Source organism: Xenopus laevis, chromosome 2L, assembly GCF_017654675.1.
Source record: "Xenopus laevis strain J_2021 chromosome 2L, Xenopus_laevis_v10.1, whole genome shotgun sequence".
Lineage (NCBI taxonomy): Eukaryota > Metazoa > Chordata > Amphibia > Anura > Pipidae > Xenopus > Xenopus laevis.
This window is the reverse complement of record NC_054373.1, coordinates 7,614,150-7,627,739: the sequence shown is the minus strand read 5'-3', so window position 1 is coordinate 7,627,739 and position 13,590 is coordinate 7,614,150. Positions and strand designations below refer to the sequence as shown.

General features: G+C 37.9%; 1 protein-coding gene across 1 annotated transcript; it reads right to left on the bottom strand.

The window, feature by feature from the left end:
• Window positions 1–597: 597 nt before the first annotated feature.
• On the bottom strand, window positions 598–1,951 carry LOC108707396 (OX-2 membrane glycoprotein). The gene is made up of 2 exons (XM_018245408.2): window positions 1,792–1,951; window positions 598–974 (listed from the first exon to the last, which is right to left on the bottom strand). Exons 1-2 carry the CDS (start codon window positions 1,940–1,942, stop codon window positions 613–615), a joined length of 513 nt encoding a protein of 170 aa, XP_018100897.2. The 5' UTR covers window positions 1,943–1,951; the 3' UTR covers window positions 598–612.
• Between the last annotated feature and the right edge of the window lie 11,639 nt (window positions 1,952–13,590).

The window sequence follows — 13,590 nt, the reverse complement described above, 5'->3', positions numbered from 1 at the left end:
AAGTGCAATATTATACAATAATAAAGCTGCGGGGGGGGTAAAGGGTGAGTGGATGGGGAAAGGTAAGTAGGGTGGGGATAGTATAGTTGATATTATAGTATAGTAGGTGCTCTGATGTTCTTCTGCTTAGGAAAGATGTGAGAAAGGTTTCTAATTGTTTTCCTAAGCAGAAGAACATCAGCCTCTTTCTTTCTCCTGACAACTTCCTTGACTACTTGCTGGTCAGACTGGTGGGAAACTGACCAGCAGGTGGCGCTGTTGTAACAAAATTCATTCATATTAACAGTACATGTATCCCTTAATATCTTGGAATAAAAATAAAATAAAAAAATAAAAAGTACTCTCATCTATTTTACATTCATTTATTTAAAAGGTTAACTTGTCTTTTAAGGATGTTTTGTAGTTTTTCAGGAACCACCTCATTCTAAGGAGGGAGAGGACAAGCATCCAAGACTGAGGGCAGTGCCGGTACCTACACAGGTTATGGACAGGCATAAAGGTCTTGAGGGGGAGGACCCCTTGAATAACTATCCATGTGATGTCCTTGTGCTTGTCAGTCTATACAGATAGTGTATATATAAACCATTTATTGTCATTATGGCGAATGCCAGGTCAGAATAAGCAGAATAACTTACCCAGGGTGGGGAGACAGACTTGCCCAGTGTAGGCTCCGTGCTGATACACATTGAAGACACAAATATAACAGGCTTCATCCTCCTTTGTCAGTGCAGAAATCTTCATGGATGACTTTTTTGGGCTTGTGTTGAAAACCTCTACTCGTTTGTTAAAGGGGCTCAGTACCTTGACCCCATACTTGTTGCTGTAGGTCGCAATGTTTTCTCGGAAGCCATCTTTACTCCTTTGCCAGGTCACCTGCAGCACCTCAAAGGATCCTGGGAGTTGGCACCTCAGTGTAGCGTTACCCCCTATAATGGCAGGTCCTGAGAATTTGCATTTTACTCCAGGTTCAGATACTGAAAGAAATAGAGAACTTACTGAGAGGAATTTAAAGATGGTTTAATGACATTTTATTTTATAAGCACCAAGTCTAGCATTTGGTTAAGACTTAAGCTGAATTGTGGGATTTGGATTGCCATTATCTCTTATATCCCTGTATAACTCAGCCTGCAGTCTTGTGCCTTTATATGGTCACAGAACAACCCCTCAGTGACTTCTAATATCCTTATCATTTACAGTAGGGGGTACATTATCCCTTATAATACATGAGTGATACTCAGAGTTCCCTGTATAACTCAGCCTGCAGCCTTGTGTCTTTATATGGTCACAGAACAACCCCTCAGTGACTTCTAATATCCTTATTATTTACAGTAGGGGGTACATTATCCCTTATAATACATGAGTGATACTCAGAGTTCCCTGTATAACTCAGCCTGCAGCCTTGTGCCTTTATATGGTCACAGAACAACCCCTCAGTGACTTCTAATATCCTTATTATTTACAGTAGGGGGTACATTATCCCTTATAATACATGAGTGATACTCAGAGTTCCCTGTATAACTCAGCCTGCAGCCTTGTGCCTTTATATGGTCACAGAACCCCTCAGTGACTTCTAATATCCTTATCATTTACAGTAGGGGGTACATTATCCCTTATAATACATGAGTGATAACAGTAGGGACTGATGATCCATTTCTGAGACAAACAAAATTGCCTATTTCTCAGGGTACATTGCTGAGAGTACAAGTGCAGGAGGAGACCAGTTGTGGGAATTATATACAGAATATGTGACACCTGCACAGTCAGTTGTGGGTACGACATACAATTTCTTACCTGCAGTATGAGCCAGACACAGTAATATAACAGAAACCTTCTGGAAGGGAAACTCTCTCCTGTACAGGGACATAATGGGAACACTTCTTCCCGCCAGCACAATTCCCTCGGAATGAATTTTTCCCGCCACAACTACAATTTTCACTTTCATTTATGAGCACAGATATCAGTTACTGGTCTGACAATGACAAGCCGACACTCTGCAGCCAAAAAGGACAGGGAATATCAAAGACATGCACAGTTTCTCGCTTAAAAACATTTATTGGTGCATATATACCACAAAAAATGACATATCAATGTTCAAATCCTCTGATGAAGCGCCCAACAGCGCGAAACGCGTCAGGAGGGTGTGGTTAACAACAGGTAGGCAGACTGGGGGGGAGACACTGCTTCGTGGTGTGTGTGATTTGAACATTGATATGTCATTTTTTGTGGTATATATGCACCAATAAATGTTTTTAAGCGAGAAACTGTGCATGTCTTTGATATTTACTGTGGTTTAACTGGACCTGTACACAGTACTCGCTGTATAGACAGCAGCTACCCCATAATTGATTTTTGTTTACTAAAAAGGACAGGGAGCAGTAATCAGTGTCGGACTGGGGTGTCTGGGCTTTAACTTCTGCTCCCCCAGTGTCAGAATCAGGTTCTAGTGGAATAGGCAACTCTAGTCCAGCGGGTGCCCCTTCCATCTCTTAGGTTATTATCTTTTAATTTCATTTACTTCAAGTTTATCAAGTTTTTTTTCTCCTCTCTTTTTTTTTTAAATTTCTTCTATTCTTTCTTACTTTCAATATTTTCTTCTCCTTCGCTGATCCTTTTTAATTACTTTTAACTGTATTTCTCTGCCTTCATTTTCTTTGCAATTTGCTTCTCTTTGTCATTCTCTTCCGCACACTCTATACTTCACTGCAATTCACTCAAATTAACTCAAATGCACAATTCTTCCACTTTTACCCACTTGTATTGTTATGATGTTATGTAATCCCCCTGCTTCTATCTCCTTTTATCACTAAGATGCCAAATAGACCTGCTTTCCCCTGTGCGTCAGCCCCGTCCCCATCATCCACAAATACATGTCTAGTACTTTCACCACTTTGCCTTCTTCTTCAGACTTGACCTGCGTTTAATTTGCATTCACAGTGTGACCTATGTAGTATAACAAACCTGTACAAAACCTGTACAAAAGAGACAAATGCTGGCTCCAGCCAGACTCTTTCAGAGGCAATGAGCTGCTCGGATCTGTTGCTTTAAGCTGAACTACCGTATGTTCCTGACACTTAGTCACTGCAAGACAACTGCACCTCTGTATTGATCTGCTCCGTGACTCCAATTGCAGCCAGAGTTCAACTTAATCAGGGCCAGGTTTGAGGACGTGGCGCCCCGTGGCCGCATGGTCCTAGTGCCAGGCCCTTAGCTGCAAAACACCCAGTGCTCATTAGGATGCTGCCCCTAAAATGTTGCCAACCTAGGCCTGGGCCTTTGCGGCCTCGCCACAAATCCAGGACTGAACTAATGATTTGTACAGGGTTATATAATAAGAAGATTCCTCCAAAATCAGGGCTGGACTGGGCCGGTGGGACATAGGGAAAAAACCCAGTGGGCCTTCTGGCCCAGACCCAGTCCTCGCCACCTCTCCCCAGGCCATATATCTCCCTCCCCTGCCTCGCTGATGGTACTTTAAATTTACACAAGCTCAGGGGAGGGGGTAGGCTGTGTGGTGGCAGCCCTATAGAAGGGTGCAGGCGGCGCATCGGTGGCCCAATGGGTGTGCATTGGGGCCCCATGGGGTTCAAGCAGCAGATGAAGGAAGCCCTGATGGGCCTGCACTCAACCGTCCGACCCTGTCCAAAATCATTGCACTATATGGGTTTGTTTGAAAAAAAAACACACAGAAGGACTGATCCTGGTTATTTGCTTTACCACTAGTTCTGGTCCTGCCCACCCCAGTCCTAAACACTTAAGATGGTCATAGACGTGCAGATTATTCCTTGTGTCTTATCAACGATTGGACGTTACAATCTCCCGACCTGCAACTAACCAGTCAGATTAAATACAGAAGTAAAAGAACAAATCAGACGATGTTCTGACCGTGACAGTAACTGTATAAAAGTTTTGTCCAACAAATAGTAGTGACAGTCACACATTGATATCGTCAGATTGGCAATACAGATATTATCATTAGCTGATATAAATTACTTTTTAACCTGTCTGATCGACTGAACGACCGATCGCTATGGTACGAAAAATGTCGGGACAATCAAAGATTTATACGACTGTATCTTTACGTCTATGAGCAGCTTAACTCTTACGAAACTTGACTCCAGCCGGCACCTCCACACTGTGTGTGCCAAGCGCATCTTACTTTACAGCAATGTTTGTGGAGCAGGGAGCAGGCCTAGATTGGTGGGGCCCACAGGATTGTATCCAATAAATCAGATGTAATTGCATGGGGCAAAATATAATGGGACTAATACAAAAACTTAATACGTAAACCATCCCGAAGAAGAGGTTTGTCGCCGGGCGACTAATCTCCCTGGAACGCAGCATTTGTCTTTGCCCTAAACCGACAAATTTGCGTGGTGTTGCATAATGGGTCGGATAAAATCCTTGCGGTTTGTTTTTATTTCACAGCATTTCAACCAACACTGCCATCTACTGGGCACATCATGTACTATAAACCTTTAAAGGGAAAGTAAACCCATGGCTACATTATGGCTGCAGCTCCAGTGAACAAACCCCCTCCCAAGCGCATCATTAACACTTTCCTCATCTTTCCTGTGCCCCCATAGTGTGCCCAGAGCTGCAGAGTTGAGTTCTCCTTTAAGAGGAACTTGGATGATTTCTTGGACAGACAGAATATCCAAGGCTATTGTGATACATAAATTAAACAACTAATATAGATATTGCTATATATAATTTTTGTGAGTGTATGGAGGGGTCGGTGTCAGTGTGAGTATGTATGGGCACTGGGTTTCATTTGTGGGGGTTGAACTTGAACTTTTTTTTCAACCCAACTTAACTATGCAGCTATGACCAGAGATAGTCCATTAATGCTGGGTTGTATGTGGCACATGAGCTTGCAATCCATTCACCTTAGGAGACAAGTTAAACAAGAGCTGATCATCTTGTTCTTATGGTGTACAATGTTTTTTTGCATGAGATAAAATGAATGTGGAATGGAGGGGATATTGGATCAAACTGGAGGCAGTGGCCCTGCTCACCTCTTCTCTACTGAATGTGTAAGGGGTACTGATAGAGTTAACACAGTATTCGTCACTAAGGAAACCACTCTTCTTCTCAGGGAAGGGCATCCACTCCGTTGTTTGTAAAAATGGAGAATATTTATTGGAACAACTTCTTCATACTTGCAACATCCATTCACATGCATACAGTTCTTGGCATACCACTTCCATAAGTCACATCACAATATGAAATCAGTCACTCTATCCCCCATTGGAATTTTCCTCTTTTACCTTGTAGGTCCTCCACTCAGGGACCCGGTTCGTCCTTTTCCAGGGTTTCAACTTTCCGGTCCTAGCAGCCCGACATGTCCTCCACGTCCCCCTACCCTACTCCAGATAGGACTTTTCCTTTCACCCCCTGGTCCTACCAGTCCGGCATACGCTCTATTCCCCTCTGGCCTACTCCAGGTAGGAATTTGTTCACCCTTCCTTCCGGACGTCCCAGCTTCCCTATTACTGCTGCCCTCACTGGCAAAGCCTTGGCTCATAAGCCTCTAACTCCTTGTTGGGGTCATATCTACCCATGCTAGGTGACACTTTACTATCTTAAAGGGATCCTGTCATCGGAAAACATGTTTTTTTCAAAATGCACAAGTTAATAGTGCTACTCCAGCAGAATTCTGCACTGAAATCCATTTCTCAAAAGAGCAAACAGATTTTTTATATTCAATTATGAAATCTGACATGGGGCTAGACATTTTGTCAATTTCCCAGCTGCCCCAAGTCATGTGACTTGTGCCTGCACTTTAGGAGAGAAATGCTTTCTGGCAGGCTGCTGTTTTTCCTTCTCAATGTAACTGAATGTGTCTCAGTGGGACATGGGTTTTTACTATTGAGTGCTGTTCTTAGATCTACCAGGCAGCTGTTATCTTGTGTTAGGGAGCTGTTATCTGGTTACCTTCCCATTTTTCTTTTGTTTGGCTGTAGGGGGGGAAAAGGGAGGGGGTGATATCACTCCAACTTGCAGTACAGCAGTAAAGAGTGACTGAAGTTTATCAGAGCACAAGTCACATGACTTGGGGCAGCTGGGAAATTGACAATATGTCTAGCCCCATGTCAGATTTCAAATTTGAATATAAAAAAATCTGTTTGCTCTTTTGAGAAATGGATTTCAGTGCAGAATTCTGCTGGAGCAGCACTATTAACTGATTAATTTTTTTTCCCATGACAGTATCCCTTTAAGTACCTAGTACTTAAACTTTTTTATCCCTGATGCTATCTATTTTCCAAGTGTGTGTTCTATCCAACCCTAGGGTGTGTTCCCTCTTAAATACTTTTAGTCTTGAGCATCACTGTAACATTCCCCTCTCATGTGCTACTCCAAATGCTATACATGTGTCTTCCCCACTGCTGTCCAGCATGGAACCTTCTGAAACATAGCCTTGACACTGCCATCTTGTGGTGATGCTACGCATAACACTTAAACAATCATTTAACATTTTCAATCATTCAAACATTTAGGGGCCGATTCACTAACTTCGAATGAAGGATTCGAAGGTAAAAAACTTTGTATTTCGAAGGTTTTTTTGGGCTACTTCGACCATCGAATGGGCTACTTCGACCTTCGACTACGACTTTGATTCGAACTAAAAATCGTTAGACTATTCGACCATTCGATAGTCGAAGTACTGTCTCTTTAAAAAAAACTTCGACCCCCTAGTTCGCCATCAAAAAGCTACCGAAGTCAATGTTAACCTATGGGGAAGGTCCCCATAGGCTTGGCTAACTTTTTTTGATCAAAGGATATTCCTTCGATTGTTGGATTAAAATCCTATCGTTCGATCGAACTATCTGCGCTACATCCTTCGACTTCGATATTCGAAGTCGAAGGATTTTAATTCCTAGTCGAATATCGAGGGTGAATTAACCCTCGTTATTCGACCCTTAGTGAATCGGCCCTTTACTGTACACATATTCACACACATGATAGCTGCATAGTTAAGTTGGGTTGAAAAAAGTTCAAGTTCAACCCCCACAAAGGAAACCTTCTTACAAATGCAGAAGCCTGGGGTACAGTTTAATAGAGTGGGGTGCTGCCATGTTTGACTGTATTTCCGTGACTCCATATGGCCCCATGGAGCAGCACATGTGCAGTTTAGTCATTTTACTGACTTTTAGGGCAGAAACACATGCTCAGATTCGGGGAGATTTAGTCGCCCAGCGATAAATGTCTTCTTTTTCAGGGCGACTATTCTCCCCGAACTGCCTCCCACTGGATAGAATCAAAATCACTGGCGGGATTGCACTCCTCGTGAGGCAACTTCAGGCAACTTCGGAAAATGAAGCGCACCGATTGCCATTAGGGTTGCCACCCGGTTGGTATTTTACCGGCCTGGCCAGTAAAAATGATGGTTGATCCCAATGTTATTAATAGGGAATAAAGATAAATATATAGGAAGGTCAGTGATCCCAATGTTATTAATAGGGAATAAAGATAAATATATAGGAAGGTCAGTGATCCCAATGTTATTAATAGGGAATAAAGATAAATATATAGGAAGGTCAGTGATCCCAATGTTATTAATAGGGAATAAAGATAAATCTATAGGAAGGTCATTGATATGATCCCAATGTTATTAATAGGGAATAAAGATAAATATATAGGAAGGTCAGTGATCCAAATGTTATTAATAGGGAATAAAGATAAATATATAGGAAGGTCAGTGATCCCAATGTTATTAATAGGGAATAAAGATAAATATATAGGAAGGTCAGTGATCCCAATGTTATTAATAGGGAATAAAGATAAATATATAGGAAAGGTCAGTGATCCCAATGTTATTAATAGGGAATAAGATAAATATATAGGAAGGTCAGTGATCCCAATGTTATTAATAGGGAATAAAGATAAATCTATAGGAAGGTCATTGATATGATCCCAATGTTATTAATTAGGGAATAAAGTAAATATATAGGAATGTTTCAGTGATCCCAAATTGTTATTAATAGGGAATAAATGATAATATTATTATTAGGAATGTCATGTTGTATTCCCAATTGATTATAATAGGGAATTAAATGATAATATATATAGGAAGGTCATGTGATCCCAATGTTATTAATAGGGAATAAAGATAATATATAGGAAGGTCATGTTGATCCCATGGTTATTAATAGGGAATAAAATAAATATATAGGAAGGTCAGTGATCCCAATTGTTATTAATGAGGGAATAAAGATAAATCATTAGGAAGGTCATTGTATGATTCCCAATGTTATTAATAGGCCGAATAATAGATAAATATATAGGAAGCGTCAGTGATCCCAATGTTAATAATAGCGAATAAAGAAAGATCTATAGGAAGGTCATGATTATGACCAATGTGTATTTAATTAGGGAATAAGATAAATATATAGGAAGGTCAGTGATCCAAATGTTATTATAGGTAATGGTTCAGTGATCCCAATGTTATTAATAGGGAATAAGATAAATATATAGGAAGGTTCAGTGATCCCAATGTTATTAATAGGGAATAAAGATAAATCTATAGGAAGGTCATTGATATGATCCCAATGTTATTAATAGGGAATAAAGATAAATATATAGGAAGGTCAGTGATCCCAATGTTATTAATAGGGAATAAAGATAAATCTATAGGAAGGTCATTGATATGATCCCAATGTTATTAATAGGGAATAAAGATAAATATATAGGAAGGTCAGTGATCCCAATGTTATTAATAGGGAATAAAGATAAATCTATAGGAAGGTCATTGATATGATCCCAATGTTATTAATAGGGAATAAAGATAAATATATAGGAAGGTCAGTGATCCCCAATGTTATTAATAGGGAATAAAGATAAATATATAGGAAGGTTCAGTGATCCCAATGTTATAATAGGGAATAAAGATAAATCTATAGGAAGGTCATTGATATGGATCCCAATGTTATTAATAGGGAATAAAGATAAATATATAGGAAGGTCAGTGATCCCAATGTTATTAATAGGGAATAAAGATAAATATATAGGAAGGTCAAGTGATCCCAATGTTATTAATAGGGAATAAAGATAAATCTATAGGAAGGTCATTGATATGATCCAATGTTATTAATAGGGAATAAAGATAAATATATAGGAAGGTCAGTGATCCCAATGTATTAATAGGGAATAAAGATAAATCTATAGGAAGGTCATGTAGATCCCAATGTTATTAATAGGGAATAAAGATAAATATATAGGAAGGTCATTGATGATCCCAATGTTATTAATAGGGAATAAAGATAAATATATTAGGAAGGTCAGTGATCCCAATGTTATTAATAGGGAATAAAGATAAATATATAGGGAAGGTCAGTGATTCCCAATGTTATTAATAGGGAATAAAGATAAATCTATAGGAAGGTCATTGATATGATCCAATGTTATTAATAGGGAATAAAGATAAATATTAGGAAGGTCAGTGATCCCAATGTTATTAATAGGGAATAAAGATAAATCTATAGGAAGGTCATTGATATGATCCCAATGTTATTAATAGGGAGATGAAAATAAAATATATAGAAGGTCAGTGATCCCAATGTTATTAATAAGGAATAAAGATAAATATATAGGAAGGTCAGTGATCCCAATGTTATTAATAGGGAATAAAGATAAATCTATAGGAAGGTCATTGATATGATCCAATGTTATTAATAGGGAATAAAGATAAATATATAGGAAGGTCAGTGATCAAATGTTATTAATAGGGAATAAAGATAAATATATACGAAGGTCAGTGATCCCAATGTTTATTAATAGGGAATAAAGATAAATTTATAGGAAGGTCATTGATATGATCCCAATGTTATTAATAGGGAATAAAGATAAATATATAGGAAGGTCAGTGATCCAAATGTTATTAATAGGGAATAAAGATAATATATAGGAAGGTCAGTGATCCCAATGTTATTAATAGGGAATAAAGATAAATATATAGGAAGGTCAGTGATCCCAATGTTATTAATAGGGAATAAAGATAAATATATTAGGAAGGTCAGTGATCCCAATGTTATTAATAGGGAATAAAGATAAATCTATAGGAAGGTCATTGATATGATCCCAATGTTATTAATAGGGAATAAAGATAAATATATAGGAAGGTCAGTGATCCCAATGTTATTAATAGGGAATAAAGATAAATCTATAGGAAGGTCATTGATATGATCCCAATGTTATTAATAGGGAATAAAGATAAATATATAGGAAGGTCAGTGATCCCAATGTTATTAATAGGGAATAAAGATAAATCTATAGGAAGGTCATTGATATGATCCCAATGTTATTAATAGGGAATAAAGATAAATATATAGGAAGGTCAGTGATCCCAATGTTATTAATAGGGAATAAAGATAAATATATAGGAAGGTCAGTGATCCCAATGTTATTAATAGGGAATAAAGATAAATATATAGGAAGGTCATTGATATGATCCCAATGTTATTAATAGGGAATAAAGATAAATATATAGGAAGGTCAGTGATCCCAATGTTATTAATAGGGAATAAAGATAAATATATAGGAAGGTCAGTGATCCCAATGTTATTAATAGGGAATAAAGATAAATATATAGGAAGGTCAGTGATCCCAATGTTATTAATAGGGAATAAAGATAAATATATAGGAAGGTCAGTGATCCCAATGTTATTAATAGGGAATAAAGATAAATCTATAGGAAGGTCATTGATATGATCCCAATGTTATTAATAGGGAATAAAGATAAATATATAGGAAGGTCAGTGATCCCAATGTTATTAATAGGGAATAAAGATAAATATATAGGAAGGTCAGTGATCCCAATGTTATTAATAGGGAATAAAGATAAATCTATAGGAAGGTCATTGATATGATCCCAATGTTATTAATAGGGAATAAAGATAAATATATAGGAAGGTCAGTGATCCAAATGTTATTAATAGGGAATAAAGATAAATATATACGAAGGTCAGTGATCCCAATGTTATTAATAGGGAATAAAGATAAATTTATAGGAAGGTCATTGATATGATCCCAATGTTATTAATAGGGAATAAAGATAAATATATAGGAAGGTCAGTGATCCAAATGTTATTAATAGGGAATAAAGATAAATATATAGGAAGGTCAGTGATCCCAATGTTATTAATAGGGAATAAAGATAAATATATAGGAAGGTCAGTGATCCCAATGTTATTAATAGGGAATAAAGATAAATATATAGGAAGGTCAGTGATCCCAATGTTATTAATAGGGAATAAAGATAAATATATAGGAAGGCCGGTATTTTTTTCCAGAAAAGGTGGTAACCCTAATTGCAATCCCAATCGGCGATTTACAGTGTAGCCAGCAGGAGGACGTTTGGGATGATTAGTCGCGCCTGAAGAAGAGATTTGTTGCTGGGCGACTACTCTCCCTGAATCTTAGCGTGTGTCTCTACCCTGATACATTAAAGGACCAGTAACATAATTTTTTTTTTTTAAAAAAATGTGTTTGTATATAATGAAAAAAAAACACCAAGACGTATTTAACTTTAAAATCGCAACGTCTTTATTAAAAAAAATGCCAAACCGAAACTCTGCTTGCGCTCCTCTTCAGAAAAGGCGTCAGGGCAATGATCCATCCATTTCGTCTCCCTGCCTATCTCCTATAACTAAGGCAGGGAGGAGAAATCAAGCGCAGAACAATGGATCACCCGATCGCCTTTTCTGAAGAGGAGCGCAAGTGGAGTTTCGGTAAGTTATTTTTTTTTAATAAAGACTTTGCGATTTTAAAGTTGTTTTTTTTTCCCTGTTAAAAACAAACTCATTTTTTTTTAAAAAAATGTTGACGTTACTGTTCCTTTAAAAAAGTGTTGACCTGGGCCGGTATGAGGAAACACTGGGAATAAAGATATAAATAACAAGAGAGACAAACCCAGTGATACATTCCTGTTTATTTATGTGAGCAATGCAGTAATTATAGGCACCCGGCCAGATGTAACAATGGAGCAGCTAAACCTGTATAGTCAGCGTGCAATAAATGCATTTTAATGAGGATATTATGCAGTAATTCCCTATATGAATAAATAACAATGACATTTATTCATACAGGAAATGCAGGGACACACATATAACCAGTCCATGTGGTTAAAAGCCTTTATCAGAATTCTGTGTGGAACCACAACAACAATATTAGCAGTGAAAACAATGACACTATGGGGCACATTTACTTAGCTCGAGTGAAGGATTAGAATGAAAAATACTTTGAATTTCGAAGTATTTTTTTGGCTACTTCGACCATCGAATTGGCTACTTCGACCTTCGACTACGACTTCGAATTGAACGATTCGAACTAAAAATCGTTCGACTATTCGACCATTCGATAGTCGAAGCACTGTCTCTTTAAAAAAAACTTCGACCTCCTACTTCGCCACCTAAAACCTACCGAGCACCAATGTTAGTCTATGGGAAGGTCCCCATAGGCTTTCCTGGCAATTTGAGATCAGAGGAAAATCGTTCGATCGATGGATTAAAATCCTTCGAATCGTTCAATTCGAAAGGATTTAATCGTTTGATCTACCGATTTTTCCTTCGATCGTTCTTCAATCGTTCGATCGAAAGAATTACGGTAAATCCTTTGACTTCGATATTCAAAGTCGAAGGATTTAACTTCGACCCATAGTAAATAGCCAAAGAAACATTGTGTCAGTTATTGGCCTTCTTCTTCTGACTCTTTCCAGCTTACAAATTGGGGTCACTGACCCCATCTAAAATCAAATGCTCTGTAAGGCTATACATTTATTGTTATTGCTACTTTTTATTACTCCTCTTTCTATTCAGGCCTCTCCTATTCATATTCCAGTCTGTTATTACAATCAGTGCATGGTTGCTAGGGTTATTGGGACCCTAGCAACCTGATAGCTGATTAGAAATTGCAAACTGGAGAACTACTGAATAAAAAGTTAAATAACTCAACCACAAATAATAAAAAATTAAAAACTATTGCAAATTGTCAATCTCTACATCATACTAACAGTTAATTTAAAGCTGAATAACCTCTTTAAAGGGGTTGTTCACCTTTCAAACACTTTTTCAGTTGAGTTGTTTTCAGAGGCAGTTCCATTAGTTGATCCATTTCTCAGTAGGATCTATGGGGAATATAAGTGCAACTATTGTATCAATTCTAACAGCTGCTTTTAATGACACTCAGGGATTCTGCTCAGCAGGGACAAACACAAGAAATGGATCAACTCATGGATCAATTAAATCAGTTTACAGAGTCGGCGACCCCATACCTCCCAAAATCTGAAAAAGAAAAGAGGGACAAAAACTTGTGCCATGCGCAGCTTTGCAATTTTTTGCCCACGCCCATTTTATGACCACACCCCCTAATTACCATGTTCGTTTTACAAAATTTGGCAGGTTATGAAAGTTTGAACACATTTCTAGAAAGTGAATTGCCTTTTAAGCTGCTAGTTCTCCCAAGAGAAATAGTTACAATTGTTTCTTTGCTTATCTTAAGTTGTTATAAAAGTATCTAAGTGCAGCTGCTGAGTGTTCTGGGATCTCTGCCAAAAAGTCTCTCATTTTAATTTAGTTTCAGAAACTTTGTATCTTT

Coding starts and splice junctions, on each gene's coding strand:
- LOC108707396 (XM_018245408.2), bottom strand. CDS start 1,942: ATGAAAGTGAAAATTGTAGTTGTGGCGGGAAAAATTCATTCCGAGGGA. Junction 975..1,791: donor GTGTCTGGCTCATACTGCAG/GTAAGAAATTGT, acceptor TATTTCTTTCAG/TATCTGAACCTGGAGTAAAA.